This window comes from Polypterus senegalus, chromosome 4 (assembly GCF_016835505.1).
Source record: "Polypterus senegalus isolate Bchr_013 chromosome 4, ASM1683550v1, whole genome shotgun sequence".
NCBI lineage: Eukaryota > Metazoa > Chordata > Cladistia > Polypteriformes > Polypteridae > Polypterus > Polypterus senegalus.
Genome location: NC_053157.1, coordinates 205,413,452 through 205,428,863, shown reverse-complemented (window position 1 = coordinate 205,428,863; position 15,412 = coordinate 205,413,452). Strand labels below are relative to the sequence as shown.

Sequence of the window (15,412 nt, the reverse complement as noted above, 5' to 3'; positions counted from 1 at the left end):
CAGACAGCACCATATACCCTGTCTCTCTCTCTTACGTCACTGATCCATGTATTTAGTCTGCCAGCAAGTTTCAGAAGCAGTAAAGGCAGAAGATCTGAAAAGACCTCTCTGAATGACCATTCAGATGTGTTGGTTCTAATCTGGTTTAATCACTCAAGAGCAACCAGATCTTAAATAGTTATCGATCTTGCCAGCCTCCTTAAACCTTGACTGCAACCAAGACTCAGTGGATGGGCCTAACTGTCTGGTAATCCTGACATATGACATGCCATGAGTACAACATATCAATGACCATCTCCTTAGCTTCTGATTAAATTCAAGTCATTACAGAATGTACAGAACAGTGTGGTCTTCCTTTCGTGATGATGTAACTTTTGAATTAAGGCATTATTTCACCTGGACTTTGTTAGGTAAAAATCCACCTAATGAGCTTTTAATGCGTTGGAGAAGTTGCAATGTCTTGCTTCATAAGTGAAAAAGAAATACATAAGCTATTACTCTATTACTAGAAGTTTCTCCTTCAATAAAATGCTGTCTTTCTTCTTTACATCAGTAATAATATATATATATATATATATATATATATATATATATATATATATATATATATATATATATATATATATATATATATATATACAGTATATATATAAAGCACTGAGAGGAATCATGGTCATTAACTATTGTAAACATGTATCTGCCTAAATGAAGACCAAAAAAAAAACTTCTAATCCAGCAATCCATTATTAAACTTGTTTAAATGGGCCTACTACAAAGTAGAAACAAACCCAGGATGGGATGCATGAAAAAGCAAGAAAAAAGAACAATACTTGGAGTTTAATCAGTTTCAAAGGGTGGGTGGTTATGGCCAACTTTCAAATGCATATCTTACCTATTGATAAAACAGCCAGAACCGTAATAATAATTTCACAAACATTAAGTAGTTACTTAAGAAAAGAAGACTTTCCTACTGTATCTTGACTCAAAATCTGAGTGCTTGCCATGAAAGGGGCATTTATTATATATAATGAATTTCAACTGTCTACAAATGCTTTATACAGTATTACAAAGTGCAATCTAAAGCTTTTTCTTTGAAAGTTGACACCAATAGCATACTGCATTTTCTCTCTTTACATTTTCTGTAAGTCATTGGTTGACACACACATGCACAGTACTGTCTCAAAAATGTCAACCAACCAGTCAGATATCATCATTTTGGGTCTTTTATTGCAGTAAATGTTTTTCTATCACCCCTCACTCTCTTTATACTGTATGTTCACTATTAGCATGCAAAATTCAACAGATGTTTTTTTTTTTAATTTCTCAACAGCTTTTTAATAATTGCATGAATAAGTAATTTTATGTTTTGTCTTTCAGATTCTTTCTGAAATTCTTCCTCAAGTGCAATCAAAACTGTTTGAAAAATGCAGGGAATCCAAGAGACATGAGACGGTTTCAGGTAATGATTTCTTCCGATTTTTGTTTTCCTATATTTTGCATTATGCTATTAAAATGTATTTATAGATGTTTATTTTTGAGCAAGTAGAAATGTTTACTTGGACACATCTATCTATCTATCTATCTATCTATCTATCTATCTATCTATCTATCTATCTACTGTACACATATACTGTATACATTCTCAGGTATATACTGTATATATTTACCCGAGAAACACAGAGCAGAAAACCAAAACAAGTGATTAAGGGCACAAAGTCACAGTATAGGCTATAACTCCCACAAGTTTTCCAATGCATGGAATTCATATTCAGATCACTCAGGACCTCCGTCTAGTATAAGGCTTGAGTGCAAATGTACCTCCTTCCAGGGATGCCCCTATTCATACAACGCCAAGCAGAAGGGGTGGGGCCTTCTCTGGGCACCCTGGGGTGCATTAGATGCCCTCATTAGGCATTTTCTTGGAACTGCTGGTGGAGCAGAAAAAAGCAGTTAGCCACAGTGCCCTTCTCTTTCTAGAGCAGTATCACTTACCTCAATGAAGCCAAGAAGGTGATCCCCTGGCACACATGCAGAGAAAGCTTTATGATCTTATACTATATATATATTATATATATATATATATATATATATATATATATATATATATATATATATATATATATATATATATATATATATATATTTATATAGCTTATTCTGTTGTTAAGTAAAAGAATTCCCAACTGATACTACTTAAATCTACTTCGGAAAGGAAATTTCAAATTCAAGGGAATGAAAAGGAGAATAAAATAATGTTATTGTTTGAAAAATATGACTGTAATCTTTATGTGGGAATTCTAGATAGCTTGGTGGCCTCTAAATAGATTTCTAAGTCTACTGGTAGATTAATGATTTATTGTATACCTGAAGATGCACACTTAAAGCAAACACAGTAGACTTCCAAGCTTTACCTCAATTTGCAGTTTCCCCATGAAATATTGACTTCTAGGCTAAATCAAAAAGTCAAGCTTACATGCTGCGCAAAACTGAAATTTTACACTCTAGTATGATTTCTAAGCACCATTTGGTTTTTCTTGTTTTATGGTGAAAATGAAACTCCCAGATTGAACTTGACATTCCCATCTAATTCCATTTTAGGTTGGCAACAAGGCTGAACTTCAGGCTGTTTAAGAATTGACAGTGTTTTTCAGATGAAAGATTCAGTTCCATTATTAATATAGAAACTTTTCTTTGAACTTCAAATATTTAGTACAAATAAAAAATACAACAGCCATAATTGTATACAATAGGCTCCTTTCATAGAAGGAACTCTAACACAACATTTTACAAGCCAATATCTGCTTTTTGTACTGTAGGAAATTAATGAAGATTTTCAATTATGTATTAGCTGTACAGAAAACAGCATTGTGAAATCAACAAGACTATATATCAAAGAAGGAAGGGTTAGGGGTATGTAACAAAATGTAATTGATTAAATATACATATGTCAGTTTGTAAAAGTGAAAATGAAGTCTGAATTTGTACTTATGGAAATCTTAAAAAAGAGCATTCCAAAGACATGGTGACACAAATGGTGTACATTGAGGCTTACTGCCTAACAATATGTTTAGACAACTCAGTCAGCAACTTGAAACACAATAATGAAACTCTACTAATCCACGGTAATGAGTGACAATACATGTGCCGAAGGCCAACCATGCTCTACATGCTGAAGTACAGTGAGCTGTAGGATCTTGGATCATGCTTAGTACTAACTACTTACAGTATATGTTGTAAAATGTCTAGGATTTAGTTTTGAAAATGAAAGACCTACATCAGAAGCGCATCTTGAATTATGAAATACTCAAGCGTGTAGAAACTGAGACTGTACTGGAAATAACTTCTTTATATCCATCCATCCATCCATCCATTATCCAACCCGCTATATCCTAACTACAGGGCCTCAGGGGTCTGCTGGAGCCAATCCCAGACAACACAGGGCGCAAGGCAGGAAACAAACCCCGGGCAGGGCGCCAGCCCACTGTAGAACTTCTTTATAATATACTACAAAAAGAAAATACCTCAGCCTTGTATGAAGCGATGCAGCAGATTTTAGAAAATGACAAAAGGTGAAGTACTAAAGGTTTAAGTGCTAAATAACAATGCAGACTTTATTACTGTGTTGTTTCCTTTTAAATACATTACATACAAATGCACAATATGTGTTATATATACAGTATATTAGACACTTCCCAATTTTCTTTTCCCATCTGTCTTATATTTTAAAGCAAGTACTGTAATACTGCAGAGAGCTGCTTAAACACCTCCAATGTTTCTCATTAAGCAGTACTATATATATATATATATATATATATATATATATATATATATAAAGTTTGTGTATATATAAATTTCAGTTTGACTGCAAAGGACTTTTCATTTTTAACTCATGTCTATGAGGTAGTGACCTCTAAATCTGACCCCGTATTAAAGTTAAGTGTTTCATTACAAGAGCTGAAGTAAAGCAACCTGTTACTGTAGACCTCTCATCACTTAATAGTTGACCTCAGCTGGACGAAACAGATGTTAATCCATTTCAAAATCAGCAGTCACTGATCGCTGCCACTAAAACTCAGACGGGTAATAAGAAAGGCAGCCTGGGCTCATATATGAAATCACTTTGCTGTTTTTATTGTTTTTTTTCCCAAAGTCTGAATCTGGTACACTTCAGCATGTATTTCATTTTGTCATCAGAATTGTTTCCCTTTGAGTTTCCAGTTCCTCATATTTAATCCAGCTATTCCAGGTCTAGGGAATGAATCTTATGGCTAAGAACTTATATGAGAACTTCAGGGAGATAATAATAAAGACTGAAGCAAGGCGGGCTCACATTTTATTTTGAACAGTTGGTTTCTGTTAAAACAACATGCCAAAATGGGAAACAAAAATCTACTTCTGGTGTAGGGTAGTGTTGTAAGTGATAATATTCAGCCTTTTAATAATTGTTTCAGTCAGAAAAAGTCCAGGTAGGAACTAGCCTGGCTAACATGGAATTGTGTCTCTGTGAAATAAACAAGGATTACCACTGTTTATTCATTCTTTGTCCATTTCATTCATTGTCTCAGCCTCATATTTATGGGTTAAAACATCTGGTGTGGTTCTTTATCAATTACAAAAATAATTTTAGTATATTATACTAAAATATACTATTAATATGCAATTGGTATATTATACAAATTGTGAGCAAAAAGACTCGGAGTGAATCAAAAAGAGATTCTTAGATCCATCTGGATTCTTTATTGACTGGAAAAAAAATCTTCATTAGTAATGAAGGCTGATGGGTTCAGTTGGCCCTGCTCTTAGTGGCAGAATAACTGTTTTCTCAATAAACACTTTCAATTATACTTTCTCTCCTTTTTCTTACATGAATCTGTTAGACTCCTGAATGAAAATGGAGAATGCCATTTATGAGTGAATGGCTTGATGAAATTAAGCTGGTAACAGAACCCATGAGTCTCTTTGTAATGTATAGTTCTTGTCACTAAAAAGTCAACAGATTGGACTTCTGGTAGACAAACCCATTAAAACAACACCCATACAATAACATTTCTAATGATATCTGTATAGATACAATTGTTAGCTAATTGTATGTCCGTTTGTTTGTTCGCCAGTTATGCAAAAATGGCTGAACTAATTTACAATAAATTTTACAAGTGCATTGTTTTTGATCTAAATTTAAAAAATGGGCTGTATGGCTTATTGGGACGAAGGGCTGTAAAGTGAGAGGAGCAACTCTAAATCCAACACAGACAGTTTCCCATCAGGCAGAAGGATTGTGCTCGGGCTGGTGGGAGATGTCGTTATTATCTTTTCTACCGGCCAAAGCAGGATCTTATCTAACATGGCAACACGTTTTCTTCTCAACTAAAACAATTTCATTGTCCATCTGGATGTTATCTTTTGTCTAAGACTTTGACTTTTTGTCTCATCGCCATGTTGAATTTCCAAAAGACAGCACTGATTACTTCCACCAGTCTTGTATAAACAGATTCACATAAAGTTATTTATGAAAACTGTAGAAGTGCATTAACTAACTTTAGAGAGAAGTAAATCTTTTCCTGTTATATTTGAAACAAATTATATGCATAATTTGATTAAATGATCCCTTGGGCTACTGACATCCCTAAGTTACCAAATCATTACATAATGATTTATCATTTCCAGTCACTGAGTTTGTATCCAGTCTATAAATGAGAGAAGGTTCAGTTAGCATTTCCAGTAAAATGTTCTCAAAGCCATTTTTGAATGGATTATTTATATATTCAAGTTCATAGAAAAAAATCACATGTACACAAGCAAGGGGATGCAATAGACTTATGAGTGACCCTCATGTCTAGAGTGCACAACATTTTTGGTGATCTCTGTGAAATAATTTGTCAAGGCTGATTAAAGATTATAACTTTTACCTAAATTCTGATTGAAGTGATGGGAACACATTCCATGTTTTATTTCCAGGTTAGTTGCTGCTTGCGTAGAGTTCACGCTTTCTTCCTGTGTTCGATTGAGTCCCTTCGAGTCACGTGGGTTCCCTTTAACATCCCAATTGATATGTGCTTCCATTAGCAGTTAATTTAGCTACGTCTGCATCATAGACTAGTGGCCCAGTCAGGGCTGATTCCTACCTTATCCCTTATTCTGCTGGAAAAAGATTTGGCTAATGGGGATCATAAATTAAAAGTAGTTTCAGAATTTCTTATAGTGTTTAGTATTTATACTTCACACACTAAAAAATAATCAAACTGATATCTTCTGGAAGAACTTTTTTATTTCCTTTAAAACTACAGTTATGCAGCAACTGATTTAAACGCTAGTAGATCATTTGATTCTAAGAAATAGTTTTTTTTTTATTCATACTTTCTTATCATTCACCTTACAAATGTTTTCTCTTGTTCATTTAGTTTTATTATGCTAATGCATTTTTTGGAACCCATAATGTCAAACACATTATAGTTATATACACTCACACCAATTTTTATTACTGTGATGAAAATGTGTTTTGTAGAAGTGCCAGTAAAAGCAGATTGTTAGGGCAAAGTTAACTTTACTTCTTTTTGCTCAACAGTGCAACAGTAGCATAATAAATTTGGATAACAATGATATTAAAGTAAATTTGTGTTGATCTAATTCCATATTCTGTTTTCTCTCATTCTAGGTAGTTGTCTCTACAACAGTCAATGTTGATGGCCATGTTTTGGCAGTTTCTGATAATATGTTTGTTCACAATAACTCCAAACATGGTAGAAGAGCAAGGCGTCTGGATCCTTCTGAAGGTAGGACGGTCAACCGAGCAATAGCCTACTGAAAGACAATGTTAAGTCTAGTCAGTGTCACAACCTAGTAAAACATAGTAGCAGTCACAATTTTTAGGCCTGAGGGTCTGCTTTACATAACATTCTAGAAAGTAAGAAAAGAGCTGAGATTAATGTAATAGCCAAACTGAGATATTTGATTTTACATGATCTAACTAGTAAACAAATAACATCTGATTTTAGTTTCTAGCAGTTTTTTACATAGAGTTTATATTCATATTATTTACATTTACCACAATCAGTAATCAATATTTTTTTACAAAGACTGGTAGATTGGTGTCCAGAATTACACAGCATGTCCATGGGGCAACTGAACTATTAAACTTGAAACATACAGTCCAGTTACTTAGTTACCAGGCCCCATTACTCGATCCAAATAAATATAAAACATTTTGAAATGGATCCGTAAACATTTGTCAACCAAGTTTTCTGTCAGTAATTTGTTAAGCAACACTAGAGCATCTGCATAAAACCATTTTTTAAAAAGAGTGTCATGTGTGCTGAGCTGAAATGAAAATTGTCAAATGCACATTTCGAGTTCAAACAGTTCAAAAACACCTCCACCCTAACATTATAATGGGGGTTTTAATTCATCCTGTTTACTCACCATACTTAATATGGACTTTAATGACTTGTCTCAAGTTTTTGCTTTACGAAACTTGATTTTATTACCTTTAGTAAGTCTGAAATCAGTCTTTCAGGCTCAACTGCAGTTCATTTTGTTCTTGTCTACACTTTACCCTTTAATTGGAAGAAATCAATGTGTTCTTATTTTTAACTCCTTGTTGTGAAGAACAATGTAAATGTTAAAAAGCAAAGCTTTTCAGAGTTATAAGCAAGGCAGATCCAAATACTTTCCAGCAGAATCTGGAAGTATGAATTTATATAACAAATGTGTTCTGAGATATTTCAGGAAAGAAAAACCAACATTTAAAGGTAAGGTAGTTATACTCACTAATAAAGGTGGCAGTGAGTGCATGTTCAATAGCACGTGGAGGTAATAAATTCACTATACCCTGTACATGCGACAATAATGAATGTAGAAACCTGTAGTCTTAAGGATTTTGTAAACATACAGAATTGCATAACATGCTGCTGGAGGTTTTATAAAGATACTCATGCATTGTTTGATTAGTTTGATTAGTTTCAAATTGTCCTCCCCCTATCATTTTATGTGTGTTGGGCACTATAATGGACTGAATTACAGTCCTGAGATGGTTTGTGCCTTGCAGGATAAGCTTCATCTCCCAACAACTCTACATTTTATTCAGCAGACTTGAAACTATTAGGCATCATTTGTATTTCATTCTGTGGTGTTGTATTTTTTACAACAGTTAGCATATTTATTTGTTACTTGCAGCAAAAAGAAGCAGTTGGTCATGGTAAGTCTTAATAAAAAAATAAGTTAGCTAAGTAAATTAGAAATAAAATTAGTATGAATATTTCTAACAAGTAATGAATACGTTACCTGTTTCCTGCTAGAGACGATGTTAGCAGTGACTCAGTTTGTAGTGAGGCCTCTTTATAGAGACAGAAACCTGAGGTCAGTTCCAATGTGAGTCAGTATCATTGAGTTTTCACATTTTCCCCACATTCACATGATTTTTCACCAGGTACTCCAGATTTCTTCCAGGTCTGAAAAACATAAACAGTAGCACAGTTTTTAATTGTAAATGGGCTCAGCATATGAAAGTGTGTGTGTGTGTCTAAGTGTCATTGACTACTGTATATACTGTTGTAACGTTATAGTGTCTGTTCATAGGCTCTAGTTCTACATAGTATGAGTGTGTGTTTTTGTAAAAGCACATATTAAGTACATACAGTGCGTGTTTAAATATATATATAGGGTTATGATTTATATATACTGTACATATATATATATATATATATATATATATATATATATATATATATATATATATATATATATATATACACATAGTAAGTGAAATGAGAAGACAACAATAATGATTTGGGATACCAGCCATGAACTCAGTTCCCAGACGTGAGTTCAGGATTGAACTGGTTTCCAGGCTTCAGTCCTTCCAGCAGGAAGAGGCAGATCCAGGTGGGCAGACCCCATACATGATGTCAGAGATGTTATAGCCATCAATCATCCAGTCAGAAATCAGAGGAAGATAAAAGTCATTATATCACAGTGCCAACCCTTCAGCTGTCCCCTATGAGCATGCGCATGATTTTAAATATATATATATATATGTATATACTGTATATATATATATATATATATATAAATATGTATATATACAGTATATATATAAATATATATAGTCTGTATGCATATATACAGTATATATATAGTCTAGATAGTATGTATCTATATATATATACTGTATATATATATATATATATATATATATACACTCTGTCTATAATGTTTCATATATTATTGTTTATTTTTGCAAAGATATAAATCATCAGTTGTATTTGTTAAATATAAAGCTACCTTTTCACCAACAGGTACAAAAGCCACATTTGAAATGTTGCCACCTTAAAAATCATTTCATAGCAGTAGCCAGTTAAAACAAAATTGTTCATTTATCTCACTGACCTCATTATACAATCATAAACAATTTGAAGAAATGAAATAAGAAGGAATAGAACACTTAGGCTTATAATTTATTAAACTTTAACAAAGATAAAGTGGAATTGAAATTGTTAGCACTTAATATATACAGAGAAGTACAAGGTAATTTCATCTAAAACCTAATAAGCATGACACTAAAAGTTTTGGAGTTAAATTGAAGGCAGCTCTTGTTCATCTTATGCTGCTTTACCACATTGCCATGTGGCTTCATATTAAGCAATGAGAATTTAATGGTTATGAAAATACAACTCCAACGTATTATTTGATGGTTAACAATTTTGGAGCTGGATGTTAGCTGAGGATGTGCTTAATCAAATTAGGAAGTACAAATCGTTAAGGGGAGGAAAAGCTCGTTAAGGAACAAGAAGCAGAAATTCCTGTCTGTAGATTTCCACTCTGACAAATTGCTTTGTTCCTGGAGGTCTCTCATCTCTCCATCATATCTATTTAATTCTGAACAGGTTCCTATGGCAACCAGGTTATGATAAGGCAAGTCTGGTAGGAACTAGGACAGTCTGGAGTAAGTTCAAGAGAGGTTGTGTGTATACCTTCCTGCATCCTAAGGGACTTTAATGAGGATAGTCCAGTAAGTTGTCTAGTTTTCTGAAAAAGTTCAATGTTTCTGTAATGTACTTTTCTTAAAGCTGTAATATACTGTACTCTTAGTTTCAGGATAGAATATTTTAACCAAATAATGGACAGTAGGCTTGAATCTGTTTTTGTGTCTTGAAAGAGCATTGTATTTTATTACAAAAGTGATTTGTTGCTTTATTTATGGAGTTTTTTCAATTAATTAATTAAATGTAAAATGCAAATACATTCTAGCTAATATTAAATATTAAATAAATACATTAAACATTTTTGGCACAATCCACTGGGTTATTTTCAGTTTGCCAATTAATCTGGTGTGTAATTCTGTAGGGAGAACCCCATAGCAACCTTCAAAAAACCCACACAAATGCTCAAAAACCATGAAAACTCCATGTCAATAATGTTTGAACTCAGGCCTATGCAGGTAGCATCACTACTGTGCTGTGCCAGGAAGTCCAATTTGGTTCATGAATAGGCAGCACATATATTCACTCACTAGGTATTGCTGCCCGATGTTCTTCTGACACTGCCAGTGGGCTGGCTGCAGGGTCATCAGCCAAGAGCCACGCTTTCCTAATGTTTGATCCTTTTAATTATGGAAATTTGCATAATTTATTCTAAGCCAAAGCCAGAAACTCCCTTGCTCTGCCTCCTCTGCCAATTCTTTGAACGCTGGAACTGGCAATTCTGACAGCCTTAGAAATCATTGGGTAGATGTTCAAATGAAGCTTCTGCAGCCAACTTGCACAGAGTAGGTTACTTTCTTCCACCCTGCTTCTGTGCACTCCTTTGCCAACTCCTTACTTCCTCCTCTTCCTGTCAAAGGCTGTTTCCATTGTGACCACCTATGGTATACTCAGTCATGATTACGGTCCTGGCAGATATAAACCACAAGGCAATATCTGGTCAGATGGATGTTGTAGTGATTTTGAGTGGAAACTTCAACTGCTGGTTCAGATCGTCTCACAGGTTCCTCTGACTTCCCGATGTCAGTCCATGTTACTGCCTCTGGGTGATGTTCTGTGCCCCTTCACCCTGCCTTTCAAAGTTTATCAATTGTTGTGATGTTATTTTAATGGGATTGGCACTGTTCACTTTCAGCCTGCATTGCTCTAAGACCTTTGCAAGCTTTGGAAGAACCCGGTTATGGTGCCAACCATACTGACCTTGAGTAAGTGCTGCCAGCAGCAAAAAAGAAAGTGGCGTAAACTTGTGTTCTATGCATTGGATTGTTTGCAGTTTGTTTCTGTACAATATCAGAGATGTACATTTCTGGGACTTGGGACAGTGTTGTATGTGGACCTCATGAGGAAGCTTAGTCTTACCTGTTAGATCATCCATATGTAGGACCACATTAGGATCTTGTTGGACACAGCTTCCCAATTTGTCTGCCTTTTATTGATATGAGTTTAGCTCTATTTATTAGTTAATGCTATGGACTGGAAGTCTGGCATGTAAACTTTCCCAAAATATTACTCTTATTTTTGGTGCTCAGTGACACCAGAGCCTCTTAATAATCATACAGTAAAATGGTGCTTGGGTCAAACAATTACATTTTATATAGCACAATTCAGCTCAGCACTGAGGAGATGCTTATTCAGCACAATCAGTGACTACCTCTTATGTGGCCCATGTTGTACCACCACATGAACATATTGAATACTGATAGTGTGGCAGGATGGAAAGGACTGCAAAGAAATCTTATATTTCTGTTTCATACTGTTGGAAAGAATCGTTTTTATTCAAGTAAACCATTTCTACACATAAAGTAGCACATAACTGCAGGACCACAATGCTGCTGACACCAATGACTTTCACTGTCTGGTTGTGTAGAAACAGATGGTAGACATGCCAGCTCCAAAAGAGAAAAAGAGTGGTCCAATTTTCAATATACATACTTCATACAGCTTAAACGAACAGAACACAAACACATTAGAGCCTGCAAAATACTGTGAATGCAACACAAGGAATGGATATATACATCCTTGCTGGAGGGCACTGAGACACACAAATACTCAGCCCTAATGGTAAAAAACATCTTAAAATCAACAATAATGTGGGAAAATATTTTGACAGTTTCTGAATGTTTTCAAGAGCTTTCTTGTAGGCAGGGTTTAACTCTTTGAGGGCTGAATATTTTTTCCAAAAAAAACCCCATTTTTTCTGAAAAGCACACAAAGCAATGGTTTCATATATAAATAAATGTAAAACATCTGTTGCTGCATACTGTGGATGCTTTCGGTGCCTGCTTGGTATCTCTGGCAGCAGTGGCAGCAATGACAGCCAGATGGACAGCAGGGCCGGCTACTGGCTGTTTTTGTGTGGCAAGTGGGCTACGGTGTGCAGTTGTAGTCTGGTTTGTACCTCATTGTCTTAAGGGACGGTCCTCCCAGGCGAATGTTACCGTAGGTCCATCTGCTACATGAATGTGTTCAGCTGGGGACTGATCAGCTGATGCAAGTACCTCACTTCCATTTTCGATCTTCATCTCCAGATCACTTGCACCAAAATCGAGGCCCATGAAGTCAAAATTCAATTCAACGATAATACTCAAAATGTTTTGTACAGAGTATTTTGCTTTGCGCATTCACTTTGGTCTCTCACCAGATGTTGATGCCATATAGGTTATTTGCTCTTCGCTACTCCTGCACACGCAGGGAATCGAGGTCAAAACAACAAAAGCTAACTTTCCTTCTAGCAAAGAAGAATCAAACTAAAATGCAACGGTAAGTTTATGTCGCAGTTTACAGTTAATTACCGTCTTCTAACCCTGAATTTCAACAAAAGTCGACATTCGCCCTGAAGGAGTTAAGATGGAGCATATATTGAGTAGAAGCCTTTCAGAACTCCTTCAATAACAATAAATTAAGTCTCTACAGGTAGTAGATGAATCCACACTTGACTGTTGCTGACAGAACAAATAAATTTGGTTATCAAGAGCCATTATTTAGAAGAACTGTGACATTCAGGCTCCAACAGAAATCCCATTTGCCTACAATGAGTTAAAATGGAGGTGTTGAAGGCTACATTAGGATTAGCAGAAATTTACTAGTTGTAGCTGACACTCTCTAGTGCTCACCTCTTTAATACACATCATTTACAATAAAGAGTTGTTCATTTCTGCTGGAAATATTTACTGTTATGTTTTTCAAATAGTAACTAAAAAATAGTTACAAGAAAAGTGATTTCCGGACTCTAAACCCATGTACTGTCACTCATGATGGACTATTAGTAAGAATAATAAACATTTGTATTGTATCACTATTCACTCCATTTGTTGCACTAAATCATAGGTTTGAGAAACTACTCAAGATATTACCGTAAAACAATCTGAATCAACTGTGGTGGACTGACGCCCTGCCCGGAGTTTGTTTCCTGCCTTGCACCTTGTGTTGGATGGGATTGGCTCCAGCAGAACCCCGTGACCCTGTAGTTAGGATATAGCGGGTTCGATAATGGATGGATGGACAATTTGAATCAAAAAAGAACAAACAAAATGAACAATCGATGCATTAAATTGTCCTGTACTATGATCACATGAGAAGGCATTTGTTAAATGTTCTCCATGCACTGTCTCAAGATTATGGGAGATACAAAAAAGCATATGACTTGGTGGTGATGATTACTTCAGCTTGCAGCTGACACATTGTTAACATTTAATGGGGATCTTTAAACTCAGATCCTTAATGAGTAGTGAAGAATACTGTACTTGACCTTAAAAAAATAGAAAAAAACAGGAAAACTGAGGGAGCGCAGCGGTGCATCGTGAAATGAGGCTGTCTCACATATCCACTTAACTGAATTCAATTTCCAGCTATCTTCATGGACTCTGTTTTTCTCACAGTATCCCAGCCAGTTTTTTCTTGTTACTATAGCTTTGTTATGCACCCTAAAAATGTGTTTTAGATTATTGATGCCATCCACAACTGTCCCATTGTGAATAAGGTGAAATAGCACTGTGATAAACGTCATAGGGCAGGCTTTAATTCCCCATGACCGGTCGGTTTTAAATTGAGTTTAGAACATGAATAAATCAACTAGCAAAACGTTCAATCTCTATATACTAGTTAATCCCCTTAGTTTCTAAACAAATATCTTGTACAGCCATTTAAATGCTTTTAAACTCCAGTTTAACCAGAGCCTTCCATAGTCAAGGTCCACAGATTCATGGTAATAGGTGAATTGTTACATTTGTCACATTTGTTATTTTACAATAATGCCTGCTGACTGAGAGAATAATTGATTGTCAAGATTTCATGCAGAAGGGTAAAAGGTGTAGTCATTGGTCACCGTGTATGCTATTGGATGGAGAGGTTGTAGGTGGTATGGCAGGACAGAATCAATCTAGATGTAAATGGGAGTGAGATAGTCTGGGTCAGGCCTCATGTCTGTCTGAATTAGAAGGTGTTTTGGCGTGGTGTCTGGCACAAGAAAACATAATGCTCTTTGATTCTGATCATTTGCTTAGTGGCCTACAAACTCTCAAGGGGAAAACATTGAGGCAAGGAATAAATTAGACAATATGTAGTATTAAAACCCCTGCAAGACACTTATTAAAAATAAATCAGCCTGATGGTCTAAAATGAGGGCTAATTCAATTGCGTTTTTCATTAAGTTCTGGAAAGGTTTATACCTTAAGTCATTAATATAATTGATAATTAAACCGCAGATGGGAGGAGAGTCCACTGTTTGAATAAAAGCAAAACCAAACAGGCAACCAGTACATTGTGAAGTGCACACAATCACACTGGGCGATTTAATGATTGCAGCTTGTATTTGGACCGTAAAAACAAAACTGGAATTTGTCCAGAAATTCCTTGTAAACAAAAAAGGGCATCCCAGCCTAAAATAAAAAACATGCCAAGAGGCATAATTGCTACTCTTTGCACAATATATCCTTCTTAACACAAATGTGAAGTATTAGCTCAAAAATCACTTCTAGTCTTTATCGATCGTTGTATTCATTTCCAGATAGATTTGAATTTAGATCCATATATAGACACACTGCAGTTTTCCTATTGGACACAGATTGGAGTGGAGGATGCAGTTATCTTTTGCTCCACAAGGCTTATACTCACCAGGACGAAGTTGGCAGCACTATGAGGATTACGTTTTTTGATTTTTCCAGTGCCTTCAATACCATCCAGCCACCCTTAAGGGGTAAACTCAGAGATAAGCAGGTGGATGAGTGAGCCCATGGTGTTCTGGATAATGGACTATCTGTCAGGCAGACTGCAGTTTGTGAGACTCAAAGACTGTGTCTCTGATATGGATGTGAACAACACTGGAGCACCACAAGGAATGGTCTCGTCTCATTTCCCTTCAATCTGTACACTTCAGATTATAAATGTAACACCAGGGTCATGTCACTTGCAGAAATTCTCAGATGATTTTGCACTTATAT

The 15,412-nt window shown here is 35.4% G+C and overlaps 1 protein-coding gene across 9 annotated transcripts in view; it reads left to right on the top strand.

Moving 5' to 3' along the window:
• LOC120527927 (transcription factor COE3-like) overlaps positions 1-15,412 on the top strand; it is a 411,253-nt gene that overhangs the window by 275,359 nt on the left and 120,482 nt on the right. For all 9 annotated transcript variants that reach the window (XM_039751885.1, XM_039751890.1, XM_039751886.1 and 6 more), the window contains 2 exons: positions 1,378-1,459; positions 6,653-6,770. In XM_039751885.1, the coding sequence (XP_039607819.1) occupies positions 1,378-1,459; positions 6,653-6,770 (200 nt within the window). The remainder of the gene's footprint in view (positions 1-1,377; positions 1,460-6,652; positions 6,771-15,412) is intronic.